General features: G+C 45.3%; 1 protein-coding gene across 2 annotated transcripts in view; it reads left to right on the forward strand.

The window, feature by feature from the left end:
* SH3RF2 (SH3 domain containing ring finger 2) overlaps nt 1-26,804 on the forward strand; it is a 142,720-nt gene extending 115,916 nt beyond the window's left edge. The window contains exons 8-11 of one of the 2 annotated variants that reach the window (XM_081232791.1): nt 2,980-3,230; nt 6,519-6,877; nt 9,076-9,372; nt 23,288-26,804. In XM_081232791.1, coding sequence (XP_081088917.1) covers nt 2,980-3,230; nt 6,519-6,877; nt 9,076-9,339 — 874 coding nt within the window. In that variant the 3' untranslated portion in view covers nt 9,340-9,372; nt 23,288-26,804. The remainder of the gene's footprint in view (nt 1-2,979; nt 3,231-6,518; nt 6,878-9,075; nt 9,373-23,287) is intronic. The other variant, XM_081232792.1, reaches the window with a different exon arrangement.
* Nucleotides 26,805-27,522: the final 718 nt, after the last annotated feature.

The following is a 27,522-nucleotide window of genomic DNA, read 5'->3' on the forward strand; positions in this document are numbered from 1 at the left end:
CAGCCTCTTGGGACTTGGAAACATGAACAAGGAAGGAACAAGGGAGGAGAGAAATGTGGACAGAGTTGAAGGCCATTCATGGCAGGGACTCAAGGAGCAGCACCTGATCAGACTCTTCCCACCTCAGATCCCTGCTGCCCAGCTCTCAGCAGCCTCCCTTGGATCCTGTTTCCAAGCTCTTTCCGCTCCTTCCTGTCCTTCCAATAAATGCCCTTCTGCCCAATAAGCCAGGATATTTCTCTTTCTGGCAACCTTCACTGGACACATATGCCATCCTGATGCCTAAGGGGTGGAGAAAAGTGACACGAGGGCCACCACTCACTTTCCTTTAACTTTCTACATAGAACTATATAAAGATTGTCATGGTCCAAGCTTTTGCCTTACCAGGAGGTTACTGGCAGTGCTGAGCAGGATAGAGACGCTGTGTGTCATGTCCCTTTCAAATACTGCGCAAGTTCTTAAGGGCTCATGTCTCAGGTAGAAAAGGGGACACAGGGACCTGCACACTCAAAGCAGCCCAGTGGAGCAAATCAGAGGCAACACACATACCTCCCACTTAAACCCAGAATGTCTTTCAGTCTCTCCATCTAGAAAACAGGGATCATAATATCTGCAGGTCTGGGGTGTCATAGGGATTAATGAATATATGTTTGCAAAGTGCTTTGATGCTAGAAGAACACGCTGGGTAAGTGCTGAGCTTTTTGCCAAAAGACATAGAGGGACTCAGTGTTGGATGGGGGACTTGATATTTAGGAGTTTCTGGAATCCAGCCTCATGCTGGGTCCAGAAAAATGAAGTTGTACCTTGGTCTGTAAACAGTTGTCCAAAGAAGGGACTGGTGGAATTAGGCTGGCTTGGGCCTCATTAACTGTATTCTGTCCAGGCTGCTGCTGCTGCTTCTGCTGCTGGCAACAAATTTGGAACCTGTCTTTCCTGTTGCCAGTCCATTTTGCAGCATCCAACACTTTGAGGCCTTTGTTTAAAACACAGGTAGGGGCTTCCCTGGTGGTGCAGTGGGTAAGACTCCACCTGCCAATGCAGGGGACACAGGTTCGAGCCCTGGTCCAGGAAGATCCCACGTGCTGCGGAGCAAGTAAGCCCATGCGCCATAACCACTGAGCCTGTGCTCTAGAGCCCGCGAGCCACAGCTACTGAGCCCATGTGCCACAACCACTGAAACCTGTGCTCTAGAGCCCGCGAGCCACAACTACTGAAGCCCACACTCCTAGAGCCCGTGCTCTGCAACAAGAGAAGCCACCGCAATGAGAAGCCCACACAGTGCAACGAAGAGTAGACCCCACTCGCCGCAACCAGAGAAAGCCCACGCAGAGCAACGAAGACCCAGTGCAGCCACAAATAAATAAATAAATAAATAAATAAATTTATTTAAAAAAAAACAGGTAGATGCAGACTGTGCCAGGCAAGCCAGTGCTGGGGAGTTCTCTCCAGCCCAGCCTTCATCTCCAGAATGTAGTCTGAGCTCTTCCTGGTGTACAGCCCACTCTGCCTCACTGACTGCATCCCCAGGGGCCAGAAGCAGGCTGAAGGCTGTGGACAGAAGCCCCTCTCTGCAAGCATCAGTTCCCAGCATGTTTGGCTGCATATGCTTCCTGGGCAGAGTTGGCTGCATTACATGATGCCTTTCCCATCTTGTATAACACTGGTGGCTCAATATTAAACTACATATACTTTTTTTAAAGCAAAACAAGGAGAGAAAAGGAGAAATAAGGGGAAATTACTTAAAGAGAAACCCGGAGGCATTGACAGGAAGGAAAATACGTGGAGGGCATCTCTGTGCCGGGGCCTTGGTTGAACTGGTTATCTCCAGGGAATTAGCAGGGGTTATTTAATCAACAGAGTGACAAGGGGATTCATGGACTACTCGGTAGGGGCTGTGATGTTGAGGCAGGATGGTAAAAGGGCAAGAAGGGCCTGTAAAATGACACCATTCCCCATGGGGTTCAGGGAGTTGCAGGCTGGAAACATGAACAGGAGATTGCTCTTTTACAAAACATTAACACTGTTCTTAAAAATCAGAGCCTAAGCCTGAAGAATTAGGTCTTATGGAGGCATGTGTAGGGCCTACCAGCTCCTTTAGTTTGTTAATTTTCAAGTAGGATGCAGGGTTTTCCAAACGATGAATGCTCTAACTAGCCAGAAGGTAGGTAGCTCAGTGGTAGAGCGAGGGGCCAGCCTGGGCCTGGGTTCAAATCTCAGATCTATTCATTGCTTGGACAAGTAACAGTAAATCTCTATTTTTTAACCTACAAAACAGTAGCACTAATAGTACCTACCTCAGAAGGCTGTCGAGAAGAACCTGTGAGATGATGTGGGCAAAGTGTTTGGCCAATGCTGGGTGTTACAGTGGGTATACAGTAAGTGCTTACTATGTGTGAGACAAAATGACTGGCTTCAGTGCTAAAAGCATCATGGCAGCCATTCAACAAACATTTATTAATAAACAATATGTGCAGAACACAGAGGCTATAAAACAAGTCATATAAAATCTCTGCCTTCAAAGAGTTTAGGATCTAGTGGGAAAGTCACTGGAAGAACAAGAAATCGCCCCTGCAAAGCGAAATGAGCACATACAAGATCTTGTGCTCTGAACTGAGGGCTGAAGAGACACGGGGTGAAGAGTGATCAGAGCTGGAGTGAAAGATGAAGATATTCAAGTCTTCTAGTTCCACCAGGCCTCAGTATGAGACCCTCTCCCCTCCCTCAGCATGCCCACACAGTTATCCAGGTGTGGAAGCTGAGGCCTCCATAGTTAAGCCTGTGTTGAAGACAAGTATAACCATATATATATATATATATGTATATGATGTATGTATGGGTAGGAATACGATGAAGAGGGACCACAGGTGCTATACAGTTAGGAGCTGACCGTTTTTTTTAAAAACAGGACACTTGACTGAAACTTTTCTTTCTCTATTTCTTCTCTTTCACAAAAAAAAAAAAAAAAATTTGCATAACCAGAAAGACATCTGGTGTTCCAGACTCCCGGAGCTCTGCTCTCTACGCCACATGGACGTTATCCACCTCCTCTGTGTCCTCCCAAGGCAGCATTTCAGAAGCTGATCCCCGGCAGAACCGGCCCTTCAAGTCCGTCTTCGTGCCCACAGCCATAGTCAACCCCGTGCGGAACCTGGCCGGTCTGGGGACCCTGGGGCAGGGCTCCCTCCGCAAAGGGCGGAGCAGCATGAGAAAGAGTAAGTGGTGGCAGAGAGGTAGGTGCCTAGAGCTAGGGGATGGGGGGATCTCACACTGGCAAACAGAGTGCTTTTTGCAAAAACAAGGATCTTGGCTTTAAAACAAGCCTCTGTGAAGGTTGCTTTACACTTCCCAAATACTGCATTGTTTTATCAGATGAAGCCACATGGACTCAAGGTCCCCGCCCTCAGTCACTTCATACACGCACACTGACTGATTGGGATGATACCAGCCCTGAGTGCCAACATGTAATTAGAGCATGGCCAAGGTGGATGCTGGTTCTTATTAAGACAGGACAACTAAGGCACTTGCTGGGTCAATGCTTCTTAAACTGTGCTCCACGGAACCCCTCAGGAGGTGCCAAAAGGGAAATAAGGGGAAGAGGAAAAGAGGAGTCATTGCTAAGAGCCCCTGAATCCCACTTTGTATAACTAATATATGCACAAGGTAAAAGAATTATATTGTACAAAAGTACATTATATTGTACAAATGTCTCCTTCATATCCTTCCCCCCCAGTCCCAAGTTCTCGTCCATGTACATACATACCTTGTAATCTTAGTACACTGTTCTGCACCTTGGCTTTATTTTTATGTAGCATCCACATTGCACACATGGCAATTACATAGCTCCTTCATCTTCAAAGCCATGCTTTTATCTCCTAATATATTGAATTTCTGCGTAAGGCTTCATTTTCAGGGGTTCTAAAAAAGTGGTTGAAACCCACTGTTCTATAAAACGTCAAGCCTTTATATTCGTACACCACTCTAGAAGAAGACAACAAGCCAAGCAAAGTCAACTTGATTTGTTCTAAATCCCCTGACTTAAACTGGGCTCTGCCATCCCTCCTGCTATCTTAAAAAATGATCAAAGGTGAAAATGCAGTACTAGTCAGAGCAAAAGATTCACATGTGAGACAGTATGCCAAACAGACATTAAAGCAATTAGTGCCCCAAGACAATTAAAGCAATTATCTTAGTTCTACCCTTTCTCAGTGCTTTCTGATCATCTGCTTGACCACCAATCCCACCACTGTTGCTTCTTAATTCTAGCCAACGGTGCCTTCCTCCTCACCCTCTCCTCCACCTTCTCCCCACAAAACACACCTGCAATAAGTTATCCCACCACAACAGCCTCGGGCAAGTTACTGACCACTTCGGCCTTCAGTTTTCTCATTTGCAAAATGAAAATAAAAATAGTACCTAACTCATCAGGGCCTTAAATAATTCATTTAAGACTAATGGCCCAGTGCCTGGCACATAATAAGCTCTCGAAAAATGTTAGCTATTTTTATAGTATAGCAGTTTATCAGTATCAATATTGCTACTGCAGCTAAGCAGATCATAGTGGGTCCCTCCAGAATGTGAATGTGATTCACTTCACTGGCGGTTGAAATGTTCATATAGTCTAGATCACTTTTGAATACCGAGGAGAACAGCCCCTCGGCAATTGTTCACACTTCCTTTCGGACACTCCCTCTCTATCTTTGTGTAGATCTTGATTGGCTTGGAGTTTTGACCGCTTGCATTATATGCACATGTAATAAGAAAGCATGAAATCTCTTGGAAATTAGGAACCCGACAAGATAAGTAGATAAGGCGGTAAACTGATTTTTCACCCATTTCCGAGAGCCTAAGGACAGGTCTGCCTAGTGTGGCTTTGACCTTCCTAGGTCCCAGAGGCTTTCTCTCTCTCCCTTTTCCCAAGGTGAGGATGGTCAAGCTATCAATCTCCCCAAAGCCAAGAGAAATGACAGAGAATTGACTGTATGCATCTCACAGGGCTGTCAGTGGAAAAATAGACATTGACATTGAAAGGTCAGATTTGTGTAAGTGGTGGCTGGGTTGCCGGTGGCAGCTGAGAACGCCAGCGGTGTTACAGTGAGCGTCTGCTCTTCATGTTCACACCCGGCTTGATAAAGAGTCATGACACAGAACATGGCCTTGGCTCAGGCCTTCTGTGCTGGACACAGATGACTTTGATTTACACACGTGTCCATAGAGTGTCACAAAGAAGTAACTTCTCTGCTGGATGTCACCTATAGCTCTAAATTCTGGGAGACCCTTATGAAGAAATAGCCCACAATGCTTCTCAGGGTGTCTCCCCCACTGCCCTCCACAGAGCACAATGAACTCTCGATTATTCTCCAGGTCACCCACAGGACATATGCTCAAAGGATGGGGATCTCCTGTCTTCCAGAGAATTTGAGGGGAAGGAATGGCTTCCTTTTACTGAGGGAGGACTATCTCAGTTAAAAAAAAAAAAAAAGAGCTCAGGGAAACGGAAGGGGCAAAACCAAACTCCTGGACCGTGCATTTTTAGAGTTTGCTTCTCCTTTACCTAAAAACACACAGAAAACGTTTTAAAATATGGGGCATTTATGATGTTCCAGGCACTATCCTAACATTTTGCACACATCATAAAGTGTAATCCTCACCCCAGGCCATGAGGTGCTGTTTTTAGCTCCAGTTTACAACCAGGGGACCGAGGAGCAGGGAGATGATGTGACTGATGTGCTCCTGGCTCCCTGGGAGGAGCTCTGATTCCAGAGCCTGTGTCATGGGACTTCACAAAGCTCATCCGCTCACATCCCTAACTTGGGAATAACCTTTCCAAATTTGCTTCCAGCTGCTGTCACGTTTGCCTGGTACACAGAGTCCCTAAATCCCGCTCACCCTTCCTCCCTGCAGACCCGATGAAAAGCAAAGGTCCCACCACCACAGGCCTAAAGCTTCCATCAGAATTTTCTTTAAGTAGCTGGTTGGAGTCCTCTGCCCTCTCTCCCGCCCTCTCTCCCTCCCACTCATGCCCCTCCATTGACTCTCTCTTGCGTGTCTCAATTTCTGCTGTCTCTTTCTTTGTCTCTGCTTTTGTTTCCTCTTTGGTCTCCATGCCTTTATGTTTATTTCTCACTGCGAAGCTCTCTCTTTAGGACTGTCTTCTTCACTTTCCATCTTAAAGGCCTGGAGGGAGAAAGTAGGAGTGTGTGAGTGTGTGTGTGTGTGTGTGTGTGTGTGTGACAGAGAGAGTCAGAGAGAGAGAGGGAGAGGACAAATAGAGGTGATATACCTTCTGACGCCACCCCACCCCCAGTATTCGCCTAGCCAGTCATTTGCTGCCAGCATCAGCAAACAGCACTAAAAAAAGAATAAGGTCACCTTTGAAAGACCCTGGGAGAATGTGAGCACAGTCAAATTGGGAAAGCACTTAACTATTCTGGGCTATCAGGACACACTGCTTACCCAGCTCCCACCCAAGCTGCTGTCAGCTGCCCCACTGCTGATATCTCTGTTATACAATTCCCCAGATGGATCCCTGCAGAGACCCGTCCAGTCAGGGGTCCCCACCTTCGTAGTGGGCTCCCTCAGACGCAGCCCCACCATGGTCGTCCGGCCTCAGCAGTTCCAATTCTACCAGCCACAGGGGGCCCCCTCCTCAGCCTCAGCGGTGGTGGCGGAGATGGGACCCAAGCCCACTGCCACGGGGGAGCCTGCCCTCACGTGCATCAGCAGGGGCAGCGACACCAGGATCCACTCAGCGGCCAGCTCCCTCATCATGGAAGGCAAAGAAATCCCCGTCAGGAGTGAGCCTCTACCAAAACTGCCTGCATCTGCCCCGCCATCCATCCTGGTGAAACCAGAGAACTCAAGAAATGGCAGCGAAAAGGTAGGAGTAGGTGACATTAGGGGGGCCTGATTCTTTAGACCCCTAACTTTGCACAGTGTCCCAGCTCCTGAGATTTCACCATAAATGGACGAGGAATCAAAACTGCAGCCTCCAAAGAATCCTCACACATAACCCCCCTTCCATATCCTCACATCACCCGCACCCTCCCCAGACATGTTACTGAATCTCCTTTATGCTTCCAGAAGATTTTATACGTCCTTCTTTCGAGGCCCAGAGGCAACTTGGAAAAAACACGGCTTTGGCATCAGACACAATCTTGATTTGAATTCCAGCTGTGCTGCTTGCTAGCTGGTGACTCTGGTTAAAACACTTCACCTTTCTGAGACTCTTTTGCCTAATCTGTAAAATGGCGGTAAGAAGAGTAATAGCCTCATAGGATTGGAGTTAAATGAGTAAAGTACTTACATAGGGCTTGATACGTACTTGTTCACAGTATAGAAGAGGCAACTGAGGCACAGGAGAAGGTAAGTGACTTAGTAAGGTCACACTGAGTTATAACTACTCCAACAAGTGTTATCGGGACCTTTGCAGTTATCGGTTATCAGTTCTAGGGCTTTTCCCACTAGAAGTCATAAGAGTTTTTGTAAAAGTGTTATGTTCTCAACAATATCCTTGAGGCAGGGATGGAGGAGGTGACGTGAAGGAAATTAGGTGACTTATCTTTTAGTGTATTGAACATCACACCACCACCATCACCGCCAACATCACCATCACTACCATCACCCATTTCCCTCCAAATGGAAAGATGGTGTGGTTTCCTCCTCTTTGTTAAGCATTTACTGAATGCTAACGACCTAGCAGGCACTGTGCTGAGTACTTCACATGTCCTATCTCATTTAATTCTGACAACAACCTTCTGATGTAGCTATAATTATTATTGTCTTCCTCATTTAAAAATGAGGACATGAAGGCTTATGGAGTTAAAGTACATTACCCAAAAGCACACAGCTGACACACATGAGTGTCTGGAGTAGAATCGAGATCTGACACAAAAACTCATGCTCTTAATGTTAAGCTCTAAGCTTGCCGGGAAAGGCATTTGGAAAAAGTTAGTGTTAACTGATTTAAATGTTGAGAGTTCTTCTGAACTACGGTATTCAAATAATTCAAAGTTTTCCAGACCCCACTTGTCAGTTATCCCCAAGCCATTAGATGCAGCCCTCAAACTGTGTTTAGTAAGTGCCCAGACGTCTGCTGGACATGTAAGGGTCAAAAGTATGAAGACATTTGGATGTCTTCAGTTGAAAGACATTTGGTCTCCCACTCACCTTTCAATCCCAAGACATTGGGATTGAATTTCACAGGAAAAAAAAAAAAAAAGATTTCTGAGCAGTAGCACAGAACACTTTATTAAGCTGTAAGATAGGGAATGGCCAAAGTAAAACCTAATATACAAGATCTATAACAGGCTAGGAAAGAAGGGAGAGAGGAAGGGCTTATGCAAACATCGGATCATTGACTCCCACATAAAGCGGGGCCTGCTAATCAGCTCCAACCAATTGCTGCCAGAATGGGGCACAGGCCCCAGTGTGCCTGCACTTTGATTATCTTAAGGGACATGTAAAATGCTGATCTTTATATGCATCTCCCCATCTTTATGTGTTAGCAACTAAATCAAACTCCCAGACTTTCTGCAGACTATATTCAGTCAGCAGTGTCCAGTTGGCTAACTCTGCTCTGAGGGTTGATGAAGGAACTGTCTGGATGGAGACAGCAGGGAGGCCTTACTGGCAGGTGGAAAGGAGAGAGGGGAGGTGAAGGACCCTATTCTCAGGTAGGTGTTTGTCCCCCCTATTTCTCGTAGCTAATTCCCAGTCGTTCTTCTGTTCTCGACTGAAATAACTCTGCCTCTAAGAGGCCTTCTCTGACAAGGCCCATTCCAGCTTCAGTTGGATACTCCTCCGCATTACTCAGCATCTTCTGCTTCCCCTGCGGTGGCACTGGTTATCATTGTCATTTGTCAGGGCGGTTTTGTTCACTCTTGGCTTCACAGCACCTGACAGAGTGGTGATGCATGGTCGACACTCATGACAGACACAAGTAGTTGCTGGATGAACACGTGAATGAGGCATTCCAGGAAGGGACAAGTGTAGAGAAACAGCATGAACCAAGTCCCAGGGGGAAATAGCACAGGTCTCCCACTCACCTGTGTCCCTTTGCTCTCCTCTGTCTTACAGCAAGTCAAAACCGTGAGATTTCAGAATTACAGCCCTCCTCCGGCCAAACATCACACCTCTGGGAAGCCTGAACAACCAACCAGCCCGAAGGGGTCCCAGCCTGAAGCAGCCCCCTTGAGCCCAGAGATGACCGTCCTATTCGCCCACCGAAGCGGCTGCCATTCTGGACAGCAGACAGACCTCCGGAGGAAGTCAACCTTTAGCAAAATCATGACCCCAGCGCCCACTGCCTCGGCCACGCAGACCGTGTTTCCCAGCAAATGAATCTACAGGTGGCTTTTCCTAGACCCCAAAGAGGTGAATTGCATTTAAATACAGTATGCCTCCACTGAGGGCGTCCTGCCATTCTTTGGGGACTCGAGCATGGGTCCTTGTTCTGCCCATTTTACCTCCAGGAAAGGACAGGTGCGAGTGGGGATTCCTGCCCTGGCTGGGAAGATAGACTAGGTGACCTTCCAAACATAATGATTCGATGTAGCAAGGCCACTACCCAGACCAAGGAATGGGAGCTCATCCTGCCCACTCTATTCCCCAGCATGGAGTGTGCAGCCTCTCATCCTCTGGGTTCTGTGTAGAATTTCTATGATGTTATAAAAGGGGCTTCAGCCAGGGATGTCACAATGGTGGAATGCTGGCATTACTTCTTTGACCTCAACATCTTAGAACAGCTTCTGCCATCTTCTGGGACCTAGACACCAGCCACTAGTAGCCACCATATCTTTGTCCCTCCATCAAGTCAAAATCCTGGCTGCCAAGGGAGAGTTTCTGGGAAGGGTGTGAGACGGATACTTTGAAAATTCCAGGAACCCGCCAAACCAAAGAGAGTCAGCTTCCTGGCTTTGCTCCAAACAAGGTCAGAGAGAAAGCTGACTATTGTCATACTTTAAGCTTCTTAATCTGTCTGCCCACATATAATCCTACATGATAGATAAGCAGGAATCTCGCACTTGTGGAGAGGGTCTTGTATGGTGTTACGGACAATTCATTCATCCTGGCTCTAGTCTGACTTCCCCAAGAAAACACAGCATGCTTAGAAACAACTTGGTAAGGGGGTTGAGTTTAGATATACATTCTGTTTGCCTTGCAACAGTCTTTACTTTCACTGATTTCTTCTATTTGGGGCAGACTAGCTGTTTCACCAGGGTGCAGAATAAGGCAACAATGTCATTGAGGAGATGCCAATCCACGGCTGGGTTGGGGGTGCCTTCTAGAGGAAAGGGACTGGACAAATAAGGTTGGAGAGGAAAAGTGGGTAAGGAGGAGGAGAAAGGGAGAGTGAAGAAAATATGGAGGAGAGAGTGGGGAGGTGATGAGAGTGAGAGAGAAAGAGGACTAGGGGAAGTGTCAGGGAAGAAGATAAAAGAGTAGGAGAGCAGCCTTGACATTCCTGACAGGTGGGGAAAGAAGGATGGAGTCTGCAAAAGTAGGTGACCCCACTAAGATGGGGCTGAAGTGAGCGGGACCAGCCAGGCAAAGCCTTGTAAATGGGGGAAAAAGAGCATCCCAGGGAGTGGAGGCAATGCTGTAAGACAAATCATTAATTCTCATTTAACTTAATTGTTGTGATTTAACATTTATTGCACGCCCATCAATGTGGGCACTTTAGTGCATAAATGCCATTTGCTACTAAGCCTGGGTGTCATTAAAAAAAAAAAAAGGCAGCTCTAATTAGACCTTCTCCCTGGACAGTTCTTGAAGATCCTGGGATTAAAAACATCCATATTTTATGTACCAACCACACACTTGGCAAACTGAATTGTCAAGACTTTTCCAGACCTTAATAAAACAAAAACAAAACCATAATCCTGCCAAGGAATACTGCACCTGTGTCAGACCTTTGGGGTTGGTAGAGCCAATGTGGTCACATGCCCTGGTGTTTCTGTGTGATGGTGACCCATGTCTATTCCACAGAATTGTCAGGCCCAACTGCATGACTCAATGAGCTGAATATTGTAATCCAGATGGAGAAATGGGGAAAAGTCATAAAGACAGGCAGGCATTGTATGATTTGTCAAAATATGAGCACTTACACCTCGTATTTACCCCAAAAAGCACTCTCGGTGAGTTAATGAGTTTCGCAATCTACACCCAGAGTGGCAGATACATGGCATGCCCAGCCAACCAAACATTTAGTCTGTGCCTCAGTAGCAATGGAGCCAGTTAATTTTTAACTATTGTGGCTGAAAAGCAGGTTGTTTGGGCATAATGAAGATACATTCCATACCCTCCAAGTGAAACAGAATAGTCTTCCCATTGTCCACGATCTCTATAGAGTAACCTCTCTGAGAAATGTAAACAACGCCAGAGGCTGGCCATCCCCATTCCATCCAGCCTTCTTCCCCCATGCCCCGCATCAGACTCACTCCCTCCCAAACCAAATCCCATCTCTGCGGAGTCATATGAGGATTTGAAAGGGGCAGTACAAGTTGAACTCACTGGGCACTGCCCATCATTTATTCTACCACCATGTTTCAGATATTCCTATGAGCTGGGTACTGCAGTGAGAACAAGAGATACATCCTCTCCTATAACGTCCACCATAACCCTATAAGGCAAGTACAATTGTCCCCATTATAGAGCCAAGGAAACTGAGGCTTGAAGGGTAACTACAGACAGTGACAGAGCGAGTTTGATAGCTGCCCTCACCCTGAGTTCAAGACATCTAACTTTAGAGCCTAACTTGGAACTATGCTACATGAACCAAGAGACCATCCTTGATGTCAGGCCACTGACTTCAAACTGCAAGGAGGTGGCATAATGCAGTGGTTACAATTGCAGGCTCTGCTGCACAAAGACTGGGTCCAAATCTTCACTTACCACGTGCTAGCTATGTGATGCTGGGCAAGTTACTTAACCTATCTGAGCCTTGTCTTCTTAAATAGGAACAATAATAGTGCCAACCTCACTGGGCTATTGTGAGGGTTAACTGAGGTAATAAAGTGACTGGAACCGTGCTGGCACATAGTGAACACCTGAGAGATGTTAGCCTTGAATGTTTTTAAGGAAGCAGACCATCGAAATTCCAGGTGAAAAAGCTTAAAACAAGGGCCTGTCCGGGGATGTGGTGCTAAAAGGAGACCAAGTAGCCTAGTCGTGGAGGTCACAACACAGTCTGAGTCCTGAAGGGCAAGAAAGAGTCAGGCAGACAAAGGGGTGGGAGAAAGGGTGCCCAAGCAGGGAAAGAAGCATTTGGCAATGGGTTTAAACGTAGCAATCAAGCCAAGTTCTCTTGTACCTAAGTACAGAGGAATCTACTCCTTTGTGGAACATTCCCGGGATCCCAGTTGGATCCCTAGCACCTCACGTCTGAAGCCAGATATTCCATCCTCAGCTAAGACTCAGAGTCCCTAGAAGAGGTACCCCTTCACCTCGTGAGCAGATCTGACACCTCAGTGCTAGGAAAGCTGTGGAGGGCAGGCTCTTCCTGGGGGCGGGGGCAGAGAGCAGGGGGGACATCTGAGAGGTGAAGGAGGGGCGCAACCAGCTGAGGACAGACTCTGAGGGCCACACCTAAGGAAATGGTGGAGTCACACTTGACTTGAGCAGCATCAAGGTCCTCACTTAAAACTTGTCTCCTTCCCTTCTCACGCGGGACCAGCTGCACCTCCTCCACCCTTCCCCCTCCCAGACAGAGCTTTGGTAGCAGGAAAAGTTTAAAGCAACGCCCTACCTGTGACTTGGTGAGATGCAGAGCTGACTCGCTGACTTCCAACTTCCCTTGACAATTCAGAAGGTCCGTCCACAGCAGGCCTGCGCTCCCGAATGGCAGCCATCTGGTGGGGTTGCAATTGCCGTGAAACGGACATGCGCTCTTCAATTTGCCACGCAGCCCCAGTAGCCTGCTTCACTCACACACACGACCTGCACCTGAACTGGGCATGTTCCCCTAGAGACTGTGTGCTTGACTTCATCTCCCAGAGGCATCATAAACCCCTTGAAAGTTAGAGCTGGATCCTCAGACATCCACTGATCCAGGCACACAGGTCTCAGGAGCATAGCAGGCCAAGCCAGGGCCCTACAGGGTGTCGTTCAGTAGTTTTGAGGTGGGGACTAGGCATCTGTGCTTTCAACAAGCTCCCCAAGGGATTCTGAGGCACATGAAGTATGAGAATCAAATTCACCTTTCTCATGTGGTATAGCAGAGCTGACATTTGGATCTGACATTCAGCAGGAGTATGACCTCACTGTTGGTTAATATATTGAAATCGTCCTGTACTGATAGGTGAATAGTAGATGCTCTGAGCTCTCTGAGACCTCTCCCCCCTCCCATACCCTGGCCCTTTCTCCGTGTCGTCCTCCCCATCGCTCTCCCATCCAACAGCTAAAAAGCTAAGGCCAGCTGCAGCTGAGACCTCCAGCAATAAAGCCCTTCTTCATGCTGATTGGCTAGTGCCTATGCCATACTGATTATTAAATATCTTGACTGTTACCCTATTATAGAGAATCAGGCCCAGAGGTTGAGAGCACTGCTGTCAAACCTGACACTCTTCCCAACCCCCATCCTGGCCATTGTTCATCCCTCGACAAGCACCTTCATCAGGCCCCTAGCTTAGGAAAGGAGCTGACTTGGAGGATGAGCATTTCCATGCCTGTTCACCTACCTTTTTCAGCTAAGAGTCTCATAGGCATAAGTAATGCACTTCAGCTTCCCAGTTCCTCTGGCATCATGTTGGCAGGTATGGAAGCACATCATTTGCTTCAATAAGATGAGCAGGCCTCCATCTTGATCCTCTCCCCGGGCCCTATTCACACAGGCAGCCCCACAGACTCTGACTCCCTTTCCAGGAAGTGAGAAGCTGAAGCAGGTAGAATAACGAGGGCCTCTCAAGCCTCTCCAGCTGGGAGCAAGTACTTAACAAGCTGGGCGCTCCTGGGGCAGCAGCTGCTGCCACTGATGTTTCTCTTACTTAGTCTTGAGACTAAAGACTCCAGTTCCCCCTTGGGCTAAGTGAAAGGAGTGTTAGCACCTACAGAAACCTCTTAGGTGAGCCCGAAAGGGAATGTGTTTGGCAGGCAAGACTAAGCCAGAGGAATTAACTCCAGAGAGCCCTGCAGCAGGTTGGTGTCCCTGAGGATGAATCTCACAAGGACGTTTTGCTTGAAATAGAGCAATGTTAAATGATGACCAAAGCCACCTGCTGTTGGCCAGGCCATAGTATTGTGTCCTAGACCAGAGCAGAAACAAAATGTTCCCAGGAAGCCCTTCTGCCTATTGACCTATACTTTGACAAATGGAATGCAGCAGAGGTGGGATCAAAGATGATGGGATGGAGGAGCATTAGATTCACCCATCCAACCATCCATCCATCCATCCATCCACTCATGCAACAACAGTTCATTCATCACGTACTCTGGACAAGGCTCTATGAGAGGCAACAGAAATAAAGTAGTTACCAGGATAGATAAAAATACATATGGCCCTCACAGAATGTTGTTTCTTATTACTTTTTTCTGGATTTGGGGCTCCTTTCTGCTTTTCTCCCCTTTTATAATTAAACGTTCTATAGAAATATATAGGATCATAAAACCAATAACCATATACCTACCACCTAGCTTTTTAAAAAATAATTGAAACCTGCTGTGTGCTTCTCCCAGTCCCATTCCTTCCTTCCCCACCTCCCCACTTCCTTCACAATCACTATCCTGAATTCCAGGCTTATCACTCCCTGTAAATTTCCCAATCATGTACCATATGGAACTCTGAGTGCAGCTCATAGAGGTACTCAGTAAGCACTAGTCAAAGCAAATATTGCAACCTGGGGCCATAGATACCCTGCCTGAATACTTGAGCTCCCATCTGGCTTCTGTCACTGGGACTCTAAATCTTTGATTCATTGCTGGGAATTGAGATTTTGATGCACCAGCATGTCTGATTTTGAGAAGTTTGAGTTTAAAGGGGTTTTTATAAGAATTCTTCCAAGTACAGCTGTTTTAGGAGAACTTGTTGCTCCTGAATAGAGAAAATATGGGTTGTGGCTGTGCCTGCATTGTTTGAGTACAGGGTTTTCTACCTAGCTCTCCTCTGGGCCTTGCCTGGAGCCTCTGGGTAGCCAAATGCAAAAACCAGAGTAGCTCCTCAACTTCTGAAACTAAAACAGATCTTGCTGCTGCTACCACCAAATTCTTATAAGAATCTCGTGAAGAGTGCAGAGAAAAGTTAATTTTGTCCCCAGACTACAGATCAAAAAACTGAGACTCAGGATGTTTCAGTGCCTTGATTAAGGTCACATAATTAGTCTGAGATGGAAGGGAGACTACTGATTCTTCATCCAGCAATAATTGTCACCATTTACTGAGCACCTACTCTGTACCAAGCACTGTATATGCATTATGCCATCCAATCGTACCCAACTCTATGAAGGCAGGTACTGCTATTATTCCATTTTAGGGGTTAGAATTATGACTCAGAGGTCAAATGACCTGTCCAAGGCAACAAGAACTAGAACCCAGGACTCTAAGTCCAAACCTTAATCTTAAATCACCACATCCCTCTTCTTCAATAGCAACCGTAAACACATAACATGGTTGAGGTTGGAGAGGTTGCACAAATGTGTGTGTGCTGCTGAGACGACAGGGATGAGGATGGAGACAGGGGTGGGGGAATGGTTTAACTCAGGGGGTCAAGCCCTCCCAGAGAAAAGTATTGGGCTGGCCAAAAAATTCGTTCAGGTTCTTCCATAACATCTTAACAGAAAAACCCAAATGAACTCTTTAGCCAACCCATACAAGGGTCTTATCATCCAAGAAGTAGGGGCGGGAAAGAAGGTGACTGAGAGTGCTCTGTACAGAGAAATCCAAAAAGCAAATCTACGCCTGCTGCAAGGGCGGCCAGACACAGCCCAGCAGCTTGAAAAAGAACCAAAGCTTGCAATGTGGTTCTGGATCATTGACATCAAAACACAATGATTATTTTGCATTCCCTAGATCTCTCCCTCTTCTTGAGTTTACTTCTGGTTTTGCCTGTCCTCACTCTAAAGGATACAGAGTCCAGAAGAAGGGGAATATGATTTCCAAAATGACCCCCACTTTCATCTTCTCTATGGGAACAAGAGGGCTCAGAGAGCTGACACCTTCCAGTGTTCCATGCCGGTATTTTTCCGAAGTTCAAAGGCAATTGCTTTTGGGGGTGGGGGTGGGGTAAATACACACCCACAAATGCAAGCTAATTATGCAGATAGGGTCACTGCTGGATGGACAAGAGCTGCAGCCTGGTAAGGACTAAAAGGATGCCAGCCAAGACCCAGGGAGAAAGGCAAAATGCATTGGCAAAGGCCATTTTGTGTATCTTTGGTTAACGCTGTTAGAATCAATGCTAGCGTGACCGACCGACTTGATGAAGGCCACTTGCAATGTCAGAGTGTGACTGCTGTCAGTCACACGTGTCCTAGAGGCCAGAGCCATCCTAATGTCCTTCCCATGAAAACAACTCCCTGGACCATCTGAGAGGACTGTGAGAACTATTTGCAGTCAGGAGACTCTCAGAAATAAGCAAAAGCAAGCGTGAATCAAAACATAAGGAGACAGCAAGAACGCCTGGAGGACCATAGAGGGATTCAAACAAATATCACCTTCAAAGGGTTGTACCTGGATCCCTACACCTTCCCCACCCAGTTCCTTGGGAGATGCTTTCCATCTCTGTCTAGGAGAGAGCTGGAGGACCGCACTGCCTGAGGAGAACATGTCAGTCACAGCTCGAGAGAGATGGCACCAGCTTCCATGACAAAGGACAGAGCAGTCAGACAGCCGGAAGGCGCCATACTGTTTGGAACAGAAGGCTAATTTTAGATATCACAACCACATTTCCAAATATTCCATCCTGCACATTCTATTTATAAATTGAATTCTTTTTTAAGCTTACAGTCTTTTTAGATTTGGCAAATTTGATAGTTTGGACTTTCTTCATGGAGACCTCCAGTAAAGGACTAAATTTTAAAACATCAGTCAACAAGGATTTGGGGGTAGCTATTCTAGCTATATTCCCAATCCACTAGAACTTTACAAGATATGGAGAAACAATATAATAGCTAGGGTGACGGGTTTTGGAACCAAATCATCTGGGGTTTGGTCCCAGTTTGTCACTTACTAGTTAGGTTTCCTTTGGCAAATGACTGAAGCAACTTGAGAAAGTTACACCACCTCCCTAAACCTGCTTTCTCATCTGTAAAATGGGAATCAGAACCTCCACCACATAGGGTTCTCAGCAGGATTAAATGAGATCATGCATGTACAGCTCTTATGGTGATACGGGGTACATCAAAGTGTTCAATAAATGGTAGCTATTACCTGTAAGTGGGAATGGAGGCACAATTCAAAAACAGAGTACAAGAAAGAGCTAGGCTTAGAAGCAAGAGCAGGGAGTAATGGAGTGTTTCAGCTGTCAGGAGAGCTCCACTGAGGCGAAACAGATTCTGAAAGATGGCAGCATGGAGAAATAAAAAGGAAACCATCTGGGCTCTGGAATCACATGTCCCTGGGCTCAAATCCTGGCCCCACCACTTCTTGGCTGTCTGACCTTGGACCAAGTTAACTAACCTCTCTGAGACTTTAGTTACTCATCTGAAGAGTGAAAACAATAATCAACACTTCACAGAGTCATTGGGAAGATTAAGTAAGACAGATAGGCCAGATGCTGGTGTGCAGAAGGGACCCTAGCAGTGAATTCTGCAGTCATGACAAAGGCAGGTGATCAGAAGAAATGCTAAAATAAGAACAGAATCTTCTAACTACCATTCATTACACGTCTACTAAATGCCAGGGACTGAGCTAACCCCTTAGAGGGTCATTTACAGGGTGGTTAAAAGCACAGTGAGGGCTTCCCTGGTGGCACAGTGGTTGAGAGTCTGCCTGCCGATGCAGGGGACACGGGTTCATGCCCCGGTCCATGAAGATCCCACATGCCGAGGAGCGGCTGGGCCCGTGAGCCATGGCCGCTGAGCCTGCGCGTCCGGAGCCTGTGCTCCGCAACGGGAATGGCCACAGCAGTGAGAGGCCCACGTACCGCAAAAAAAAAAAGCACAGTGAGTCAGGTGACCGGGATTCAAATCCAGGCTCTGCGTTTCCTCCCTGTGTGATCACGGGGAAGTCATTTAATCTTCCCAAACTTTAGTCCCCTTGCTTGCAAAATGCAGGTTCTAACTGTGCTTTCCTTGAGTGGTTTGGTGGGGATTAAAAGAGACAATGGGCATGAGGTCATTAGCACAGTGCCCAGCTCTTAGAAAATGCTCTGTGACGTTAGCTATCATGACTGTTTACATGCCTTTTCTCATTTAACATTCACAACAATCCCATGAGTTGGGTGTTATTGTCCCCTATTCATGGATCAAACAGATCTGAGGCTCTGAGGATACATCAATTGTCTAAGGTCACAGAAAGGAAGCAGTGGGGCTGGCTCTGTAAGACTAGAAATCTCAGCTTCTTTGTTCTCTTCGCTTTTCAGATCAGCTGGTCAGTGGCACCAGAGTTGAGGAAATATGACAGTTATTTTTAAATGTATCTCATGCCATAACCCTCATCAGTCTTTTGTCTCCTGGTTGTCCCTATCACCTCACCTCCTCATCTGTTGAAGGTTTGAGGTTTAAGGTCGTCTGTGGCCCTGAACGCAGCCGGTGAGCACCTTGGTGCTGCCCCTCTGGGGACTTACTTGCAGCTTCACAAGGTTGACAAGGTTTATGAAATGTCCATTCTGATTTGCAAATAGGTCTGACATGGACATGCTTCCAGCTGGCTGGTGATTTCGATAACAACCCCTCCTCCTCGGTGCTAATTAACAGAAATTAAATGTCCCTGGCACACTTTGTAATTCAGAAAATGCATGTGCTGATTAGTTAATCCCCAGCTGGACATGCCATTATGACCAAGAGGCTCCAGGCCAAAGTCCTAGCTCTCAATCCATCTCCATTTAAAGTCACAGAATGTTTTCTTCCTGGGTAGAAATCAGTGTCACCTCATTCACTTATTCATTCATTTTCATTCAACAAATATTGACTGAGCATCTACTGTGTGTGAGGTTTGGTTCCATACAGTTGGGATAACAGCAGTGAACAAAGCAAGTAATGTTCCTGCCTTCATGAACGGGAGTAAATGGTAAACCATTAAACACAGGATTGTTTCTATACGATGTTATGAAGGAAACAAAGAGGTGGGACAGAGAATGGCTGGGGGGTATGCACTACACTGGGTAGGGTGGCCGGGAAAGGATTCTCCAAGGAGGTGAGATTTCAACTGAGATTTGAAGACTGAGAAGGAATCGGACATGCAGCATAGTGAGATAAAGAGGAACAAGCTCAAAGTGCCAAGGAAATTCATTCATTTATCAAACATTTTTGATCATATATTCAATATGTGTTGAATGAACAATTGGAGAATCAATGAATCCTCTTTTTCCTGCCAAGAAGGACCTTCACAGGAAAGATGAACTTATGGGCGATGCCACAAGCTTAGAGGCAAGTTACTTCCATTTTCTCCAGCCCCGTTTCACCTCTCAAACAAGGGGCTTGGCTCAGGCACTAGCATTCCAGGACTGCAGGATCTTAAGTATTGTGACTTTGAGCAAGTCACTTCACCTCTCTGAGTCTCAATTTTCTCATCTATATAATTGGAAGAATAATAGAGGCCCTCTCATGACAATCACATAAAGTAAATACTGAGCTATTGTTATCCTCATTTTGTGGATTAGGATGTAAAATTTTAAGAACTCTATTCAGGTTTTTAAGGCAAAAGAAACTCCAGTAATGAGTGTGACCATGAGCCAGTTTAATGATCTGTATCCACCTGTAGGGTTTTCCATTCTTTGAGATAATCAAGAACCAGGAAAATAATAAATAGCCTTGAAGAGGTCTCTTAATTTATAGTAATACTTTTGAGTCAACAATGATAGACAGACCCCCTGCCTTGTGCCAGACACTTTTATGTGCTTTACTTATATTGACTGATTTTAAAATCTCACTACAACCATACAAAGTAAATACTATTACTATGCCCATTTTACAAGTAAAGAAACTAAGACCTAGAGAGATTAAATAGTTTCCATGGGGTCATACAGTTGGGACTTGGTGGAGCTTGGGAATAAACCCAGGCAATCGGACTCCAGTGGATGCTGCTAGCTGCTTGCCACCTCATTTTAAGATGAGACACAAAAGCTTTCCTGCAGACATCAGGGTTTTGTACTTCAAGCAGACCTGTCCCCTGAGCGCTCAATAAGCAAAGCATTATTACCTGCCTAATCCTAAAACCCCTGGCCTGTAGATACAGGACTGATAAGAGCTGCTGCCCAGTACTGTACAACGCCAGCCATAGGTAAATTCACACCTCCTGCCACTGATGGGATTTTTGAGTGTCCATTAAAATGTCAGTGGATCTTAGAGTTGAAGTTCTTTCTACATCATTTAGCACAACCTGAAAGATCAGATTCATGTGGCAGCTGGCCTTCCCTTGGCAGTTACTTCCTTATTACTTCCCTGTCCCTGCGCTCACCCTCAGAAATGCTACATCACAATAAAGGTAGTTAAAGAGCTAACAAACCACCACTACTCCCTTGAGATCCAGAAGCAGTTGTCTCAAATCACCTTGCCTCCAGTCTCGGAGGGATATGCCCCCAGCTGCTGATGCCAGGCCTGATGTGCAGATCAAAGCAGCCATTCCCAGGCCCCCTGTGATAGCAACGGGTTGACCCATCTCCAAAGGCACGTGCCCAGCATCAGTGCTGGTACCCACTTAGGCACAGGGAGGAGAAGCAGACTATGTCTAACACAGGTGTCTTCCCTTTTTAGGGATAAAAGTTGTGAATAGGGCTTCCCTGGTGGCGCAATGGTTGAGAGTCCACCTGCCGATGCAGGGGACACGGGTTCATGCCCCAGTCCGGGAAGATCCCACATGCCGCGGAGCGGCTGGGCCCGTGAGCCATGGCCGCTGAGCCTGCGCGTCTGGTCTGGAGCCTGTGCTCTGCAATGGGAGAGGCCACAGCAGTGAGAGGCCCGCGTACCGCAAAAAAAAAAAAAAAAAAAAAAGTTGTGAATAGCAGGCTGAAACTCCTGCCCATGTTTGGGGGTGTACGATGGAGACAGCATAACTCCAAATCCTGTGTAACTTATTGCCATGATGGGAAGCAGAATGCGTCCTCATAATCACAGGCTTTCTATTCATTCCTGCTTCTCCCGTTGAATAGGAAGCAGCCACCTGGAGCCTCCAATGGCTCTTACTTGTGTTATTCTGAGTGGAGCACGTAAGTCCTGTCTTGCATCGGCAGGCCCTGAGAGCGCAGAGAAGCTCAGTTGTTAGCCCAGATGTGGCTGCCTGCTTGAAAGCTCAGGCTCCTTCAGTATACTTAGTCTCTGTAGCCACAATTCATGCTTCTGCCTTTGGAGAGTGGGTTTTGGTCAGACTCCCAAAACCGATACTTCCCATAAACTTTGCTTGCAAGATCCAGCTGTCCTGTGCCACCCCACAAAGAATGAACCTGTCTGTGATTATCACAAAAATTTCCCCAAAGACAAAACTGGCCTGTTAAATCAGCAGGAGTCGTTGGATAGAAAAGGAATCAGGCTCCAAATGAAAGACATTGGGCAGGAGATAGAAAACTCCCTCCCCTACTTATTTCCTGTTTTACTGGGTTATAGAAAACTCCCTCTCCTACTTACTTCCTGTTTTACTGGGTTTTCATGGGAATTCACTTGTGGACAAACTCCGAGCCTGGGTCTTTTAGAAAGCAAATCTTTTTAAATGTTATTGGACCAATTTCCCATCATCCTTTTAGCTTCCTCCTGTCCCCCTTCAGCATGGTCCGTTGGGACTTCATTTGCACTCAGAAGGGCCAAGAGCCAAGCACTGGCAGCAAAGTCACAGAGAGCAGCCAGCTCCTGTGATGCCCATCCAAACCGCCTGCCCTCACCTGGACAAGGGGCAGCTGGAAGTGTTGGCTGCACTTCCTTCCGAGCATCCTCAGCCTCGGGAAGAGAAAAGGCACCCGGGGCTAGGCAGGAAGGGGGAGGATATTGGCTACATGTGTGGGGATGACAGGAATGCAGGTTGGGTTTGGAAATCAAAAATAAAATATTTGAGGCTCTGGAGAAATTCTGGGGGCTCGTGAATTTTAACTTTATTTTTTAAATAATTTCAGACTTTTAGAAATGTTGCTAAAATAGTACAAGGAATTCCTGTATACCCTTCAGAACTAGGTTCCCTAGATATTAACATTTTACTATGTTTGTTTTGATCCTCTCTTTTATATATGTATGTACATATATATTAATTAATTATTAAATTAAAATTTAATATAAATAATATATATAATTTTTCTGAACCATTTGGAAGTAAGCTAAAAATCAAGTGCCCATTTCCCCCTAAACATTTCAGTGTGTATTTCCTAAAAACAAGGGTGTTACATAATCACAATGCAATTACCAAAATCAGGAAATTAACATTGATATAGCACTATTAACTACTCTACCGATCTTATCCAATTGTCCTACTCTTTTCCTTTACAGAGAAAACAAATTCTGCTGTCTTGTCTAGGATCTCATCTAGGACCACATATTGCATTTGTCGTATCTCTTTAGTTTCTTTTAATCTGGAACAGTTCCTCAAGATTCATTGTCTTCCGTGATCCTGGCATTTCAAAGAATATAGGTCATTTATTTTATAGAATGTCTCTCAATTAGGCTTTGTCTGACATTTCTTCATCGATAGAGTCAGATTATTCATTTTTGGCAGTAATGGATGATAATCCTTACAAATAATCAAATAGGAATCCCTGAGTCCATACTATATAAAGAAATGAGGGAGAAGGAAAAGCTCTTCCTTACAGTAGAGGGCCAACTAAAAACTGTAGAATGAATGATGGAATTTTTTAAAATCCCAGTTTGACAACCACTGCAGTAACAATTGGTTCGAGCAAAAGTCAGCAATGGATTAAAACTAGTGTATCAGAGTATCTCCTCAAAAGATACTTATTAATCACAAAGGGGAAAATAACAATTTTATAGTGAAGAAAGCTGGTAGACAACCACCTTAACCAAAAGATCAAGGTTAGCATCCCCAGTAATGGGGAAGTAGATAGTGTGTACCTCCCGATATGACGAACGGAGGACACGACATCTCTTTTGTGAAATGAAAAGACAAATTCCTGCCCAAAAGACTTAAGAATTTTAAAGAACTATAATTCTAACCAGGCTGCATTCACACACAATAGATTCTGAAATCCTTTTCACCTTCACAGACCCCGCCTTGGAAATCTTCCCCGGAGGAGCTAGCAATAACCGGATACTGAAGAGAGCAAATCGTCTGCTTGAATGGAAACCACTCGGTACAGAGCTGTGGACCATGTGATACTCCTTGGACATCAGGGATGGTACAGGAATACCAGTAGGCTGGCCTCCAAGACAGCAGGGTAATACGAGAAAAAGCAAATCTGTCTTCCCACAGTATCAATGGGTGGCGGGCCAGGTTGGAGAATAGCACGTGAGTCACATGCTGCTACAGGTTACACCAGACTTCTGGCCCTCCTGTTATTCTGTTCTGCTGTCAAAGCCAAACTTTGTCTTGCCAATTTCTCACACCTTGGCACCTAACTGACAAATGAAAAGACTGGACATCAAATGCCTCCCAACACTGTGTCTGGCCTATTGCTCCAGCTCAGATTTAGAGCAGAACAGGGGATGGCATAATATTCTCCTCTCAGATGTTCAAGCCAGAGAGGCTAGTGCTTCTTCACAATGTCCCAGCCTTCACTCCCTCCCCTGACTGTGCACCCTGCATCACTCCACCACATCCATATTTTTTTCCACTCCAATTCCGTTCTGTCTTTCCACCCTGATACTTTCTGATCCAGAGGGTTCTTGTTAGAATATACCAATCAAGGAAATAAGGACTTAGTACATAAATAATCTCAGACAAGAAACATGCATGATGTTATAAGAGAGATGCCACAGACTGCAGTGCTATTTCAAGTCTAAAGATATAAAAATCAGTTATAACCATGCAGGCTTTTTTGTTCAGAAATAAGTCATCTTAAAGAAGTCAAAAGAACATATTCTACCCCTATTTTTTCAAAAAACTATAATTTAAAATATAAATTTTAAATTATCTGTGCTAACCTGAGGGAGATTGTACAGATAAATGAAACACACAAATACCCCCAGACTCTTTGAGCCATGTGTTTTCATCTTCTCCCCCATCTTAAGACATCAATAAGAGTTTCATTTCTAAAAGCACATGCCACCTTGATTATCAAAGACAATGACAGGAATGCAGCATGATTTGGATATGTATTGATAGATGGTTTTGAAGTTCAGTATCATAATTTTGCACTGAAGCATCCCCAGTCTTTCATCCAGCCCTGCTGGTAAGGAGCCAAGCCAAACCATGAGCTGAGTAAGGACTGTATTTTGTGGTTACAGAAATGTTTTCCTCTGTGTGAAGCTGTCACTTGTAGGGCTCAAACTGACATCTGTGTCTTAATGGGATGACTAACTTAATGAACTTCTTAATCATAGCCTTCTCTTGGTTAACCCCAGGGGAAGGTGATAATAGGCAACAAAAAGCCCCATAGCATTGGCTTTATCTGCCAAGAGGTGAGTGAGAAGCAAGAGGTATGCTGAGACCACAGAAAGGCCAATGCAGTGACAACATCTCCTTCTTACATGTGGTCCATGATGGTACTGCCAATTGTCAGTCACCCCTTTTCTCTGAACTACTGTGACTAAATGTTGGTTCCATTTCCTCTGGGATGAATTCGGGTTTGGCTGGCTCCTCAGGAGCAATGAATAGAGAGACGCTGCCTTCAGATTCTGGCATCTACTTGTTACAATCATGAGGCCTTACAACCCACCTATAGATACGTTTCAAAGACTTCACTTGCCAGGGCAAAGTCATAGAGTGTCAGAGTTGGAAGGAATTTTAGATTTATAGGTGATACACAGAAAGGTTAAGTATAGGCAAGCTGTCCACACAAAAGCAAGTTGTATAAGCTGGGTGGGGATGGGGTAACAATACAACTTTTAATGCCCAGAAACCATTAGACCACATTGGCTAATTATAGCTTTGTCCCCAAGGCCCTCTTGCTCAGACTTTCTTCTTCTTAGACTGGCTTCCCCCTCTCACATTTAGAATAACAGGAAACCACCACTCCTAATTTTTACACTTGCTGTTTTTTCTTCTCTGAGAACTTTCCATGTCTTATAGTTTCATGGAGGGTTTTATGAAGATTTAGATTTCCTTTGAAACTGCTTAGCCAAATAAACAAAATATTTTTTTCTAAAGCACAAAATGAAGACTATGATTTGTTCCCACCCAAACTCAGAAGCATAAGAAAAGCTCCCCCATTTGCTAAAGTTTTCATCTCCAGACTGTGAGCTCCAGCACATATATTCCAAATTGTCATGGGTCAAAAAGGGCTGGAGGTGGTGGGAATGCAGCCAAGGATGAAGTAGAGTGATTAGAATGAGGTCAGCCCAGAAATGCACCGGAGAATAGTCTGCTAACCATAAAGTCTGAGTTTCATCTTCTCGAATTGTTGCTTCTTATTACTGCATGCTGGGTCAGGGGGAGAGGGTGTTGTTTAGGGGGAAAATGGAGGAAAAAGAAAATGAAAGTGGAGAAAAATTCACTCCTCCATGGAAATATCAGCAGAAAATCTATAGACTCTTGTGTCTCTGCTTCTTTTTTCAGTACAATGTTTTTAATAGACCAAAAGACAATCTTTACGATGTAATAGGTATGTGAATAATGTTTATAAAAAGGGTATATATAACATGTTAGTCATTATCAACTACTGTATAAATAAACCTTAGATATGTAAAATATATAAACATATAAAAATTATTTTATAGGGCAATGGACACTTTTCATATCTTCGTTCCAAAAACTAGAGTTCCAGGGCTGGCATCTTATTCTTCATTAGTATATTGCACTGTAAAGCCAAAAGGTTTGGTGGGGTTTCATTTGTTTGTTTTCTGGTTTTGTAATTTATAATAATCTGAATGGATTACTTTGAAATGTCTGTTGCATGTGTTGGTATTGTTTGCCCACATGGAGTCATCAGAGATCCATCCCACATTGTGTATCCTGGAAAACCAAAAGGAATTTTCTAGTGAGAAGAAAAACACAGAGAAGCCTCCACTATTGGGTAACTCAACTTTGTACCACTGAGAGCTTCTTGTAAGTCTGAGGAAACGGGAAGTTTAAGATCAAATTTGTTGCCTCTCACTTAAGCACTGGGCGTTGGATAACTTTTCTGCTGGGAAGCAAGTACATATTTTTGTTAAGTTCTTTCTTCATGGACTTGACATGTTCTAAGGGAAACTAGAAGTCGTGGCCCTAAGCCACCTTTCTTCAGGACCACTCTCCACCATCCGTTTTCAAAGAACCATCCACATATTAATTCTCTGATATTCCGTGATTCATTGGCAGACTCAATGCTTTCAGAGCCCAGAGTTTTATTTGTTTGGGTCTGTGGCTCTAAAGAAGTGTTAAGTTTGCTCTACCACCGAGACTGATCAGAAGAAGCAAAGGGGAAAAGGGAGCTCCCTTGCTGGAGAGGTTTGCTTGCACCTCTGACCACAGCCGAGAGAAGCTCTGGGACAGTAGCCGCTGTGTGAAATGCCATCTACTCTTCACACAGTGAGGGGTCATCGTGTGAGAGTGGAGAGGTCACCCAAGTCTCCTTTGCCAAAAATGCATATTGTTCCCAGCTGTAAGCTTGTGAAGCACAATATGTGTTTTTGCATTGAACAATAAAAGAGGTTTATTTTCACTTAATAGACCCGTCCCTCAGGCCTGGTGTTTTCAGTAGCTGGCTTGGAGCAGGGAGTACTTTATCATGTATTAAATGTCAACATTGAGCATTTTATTGTTCCCAAAGAGCTTTGGCCCCTGGCAGCTGCCCTGGACATCCAAAAGGAGGGCTGAGAGGAGTCCTTCATCAGACAGGAATTGCTTAGTTTCAGTGGGGATGGCTGAGTGCAGGGGTGAGTGACACTTCCCCTCAACACTCACCAGGCTGAGTTCGCCTCCCTAGAGCAAACTCCGGTTTGTGCAACCACGAGGGCCCAAGAAGGCCTCTTAGCCAGAAACTTTCTCTGCTTGCTTAGTGCAGGAGTTAGTAGCACAGCCTCAATAGCCTGACTGCCTGTCACTTACCAGCTGTGTGGCCTTGGGCAAGTTACTTAACCTCTCTGTGACTCAGGTTCTTGTCTGGAAAATGGAGCTGTAATAGCTCCTTCCTGAGGGATGTTAAGGATGAAATGTCTTAAAACAAGTAGAGTGCTTTGAACAGTGCCTGGCAATACAAGCACTCAATTCATGTTTTACCACCTTCATAATGTTTGCCCTATCCACCAACCAATTATATTATTATTTACCTAATGTTTTTCTTTTAATTAACTCAATTTTAACCTAAAACTTGATAGAAAACTTTATAACCCAACTGTAAATGGAAAATTGTATCATTTGCAG

The sequence above is a fragment of the Mesoplodon bidens genome (assembly GCF_964165515.1).
Source record: "Mesoplodon bidens genome assembly, chromosome: 4".
Taxonomy (NCBI): Eukaryota; Metazoa; Chordata; class Mammalia; order Artiodactyla; family Ziphiidae; genus Mesoplodon; species Mesoplodon bidens.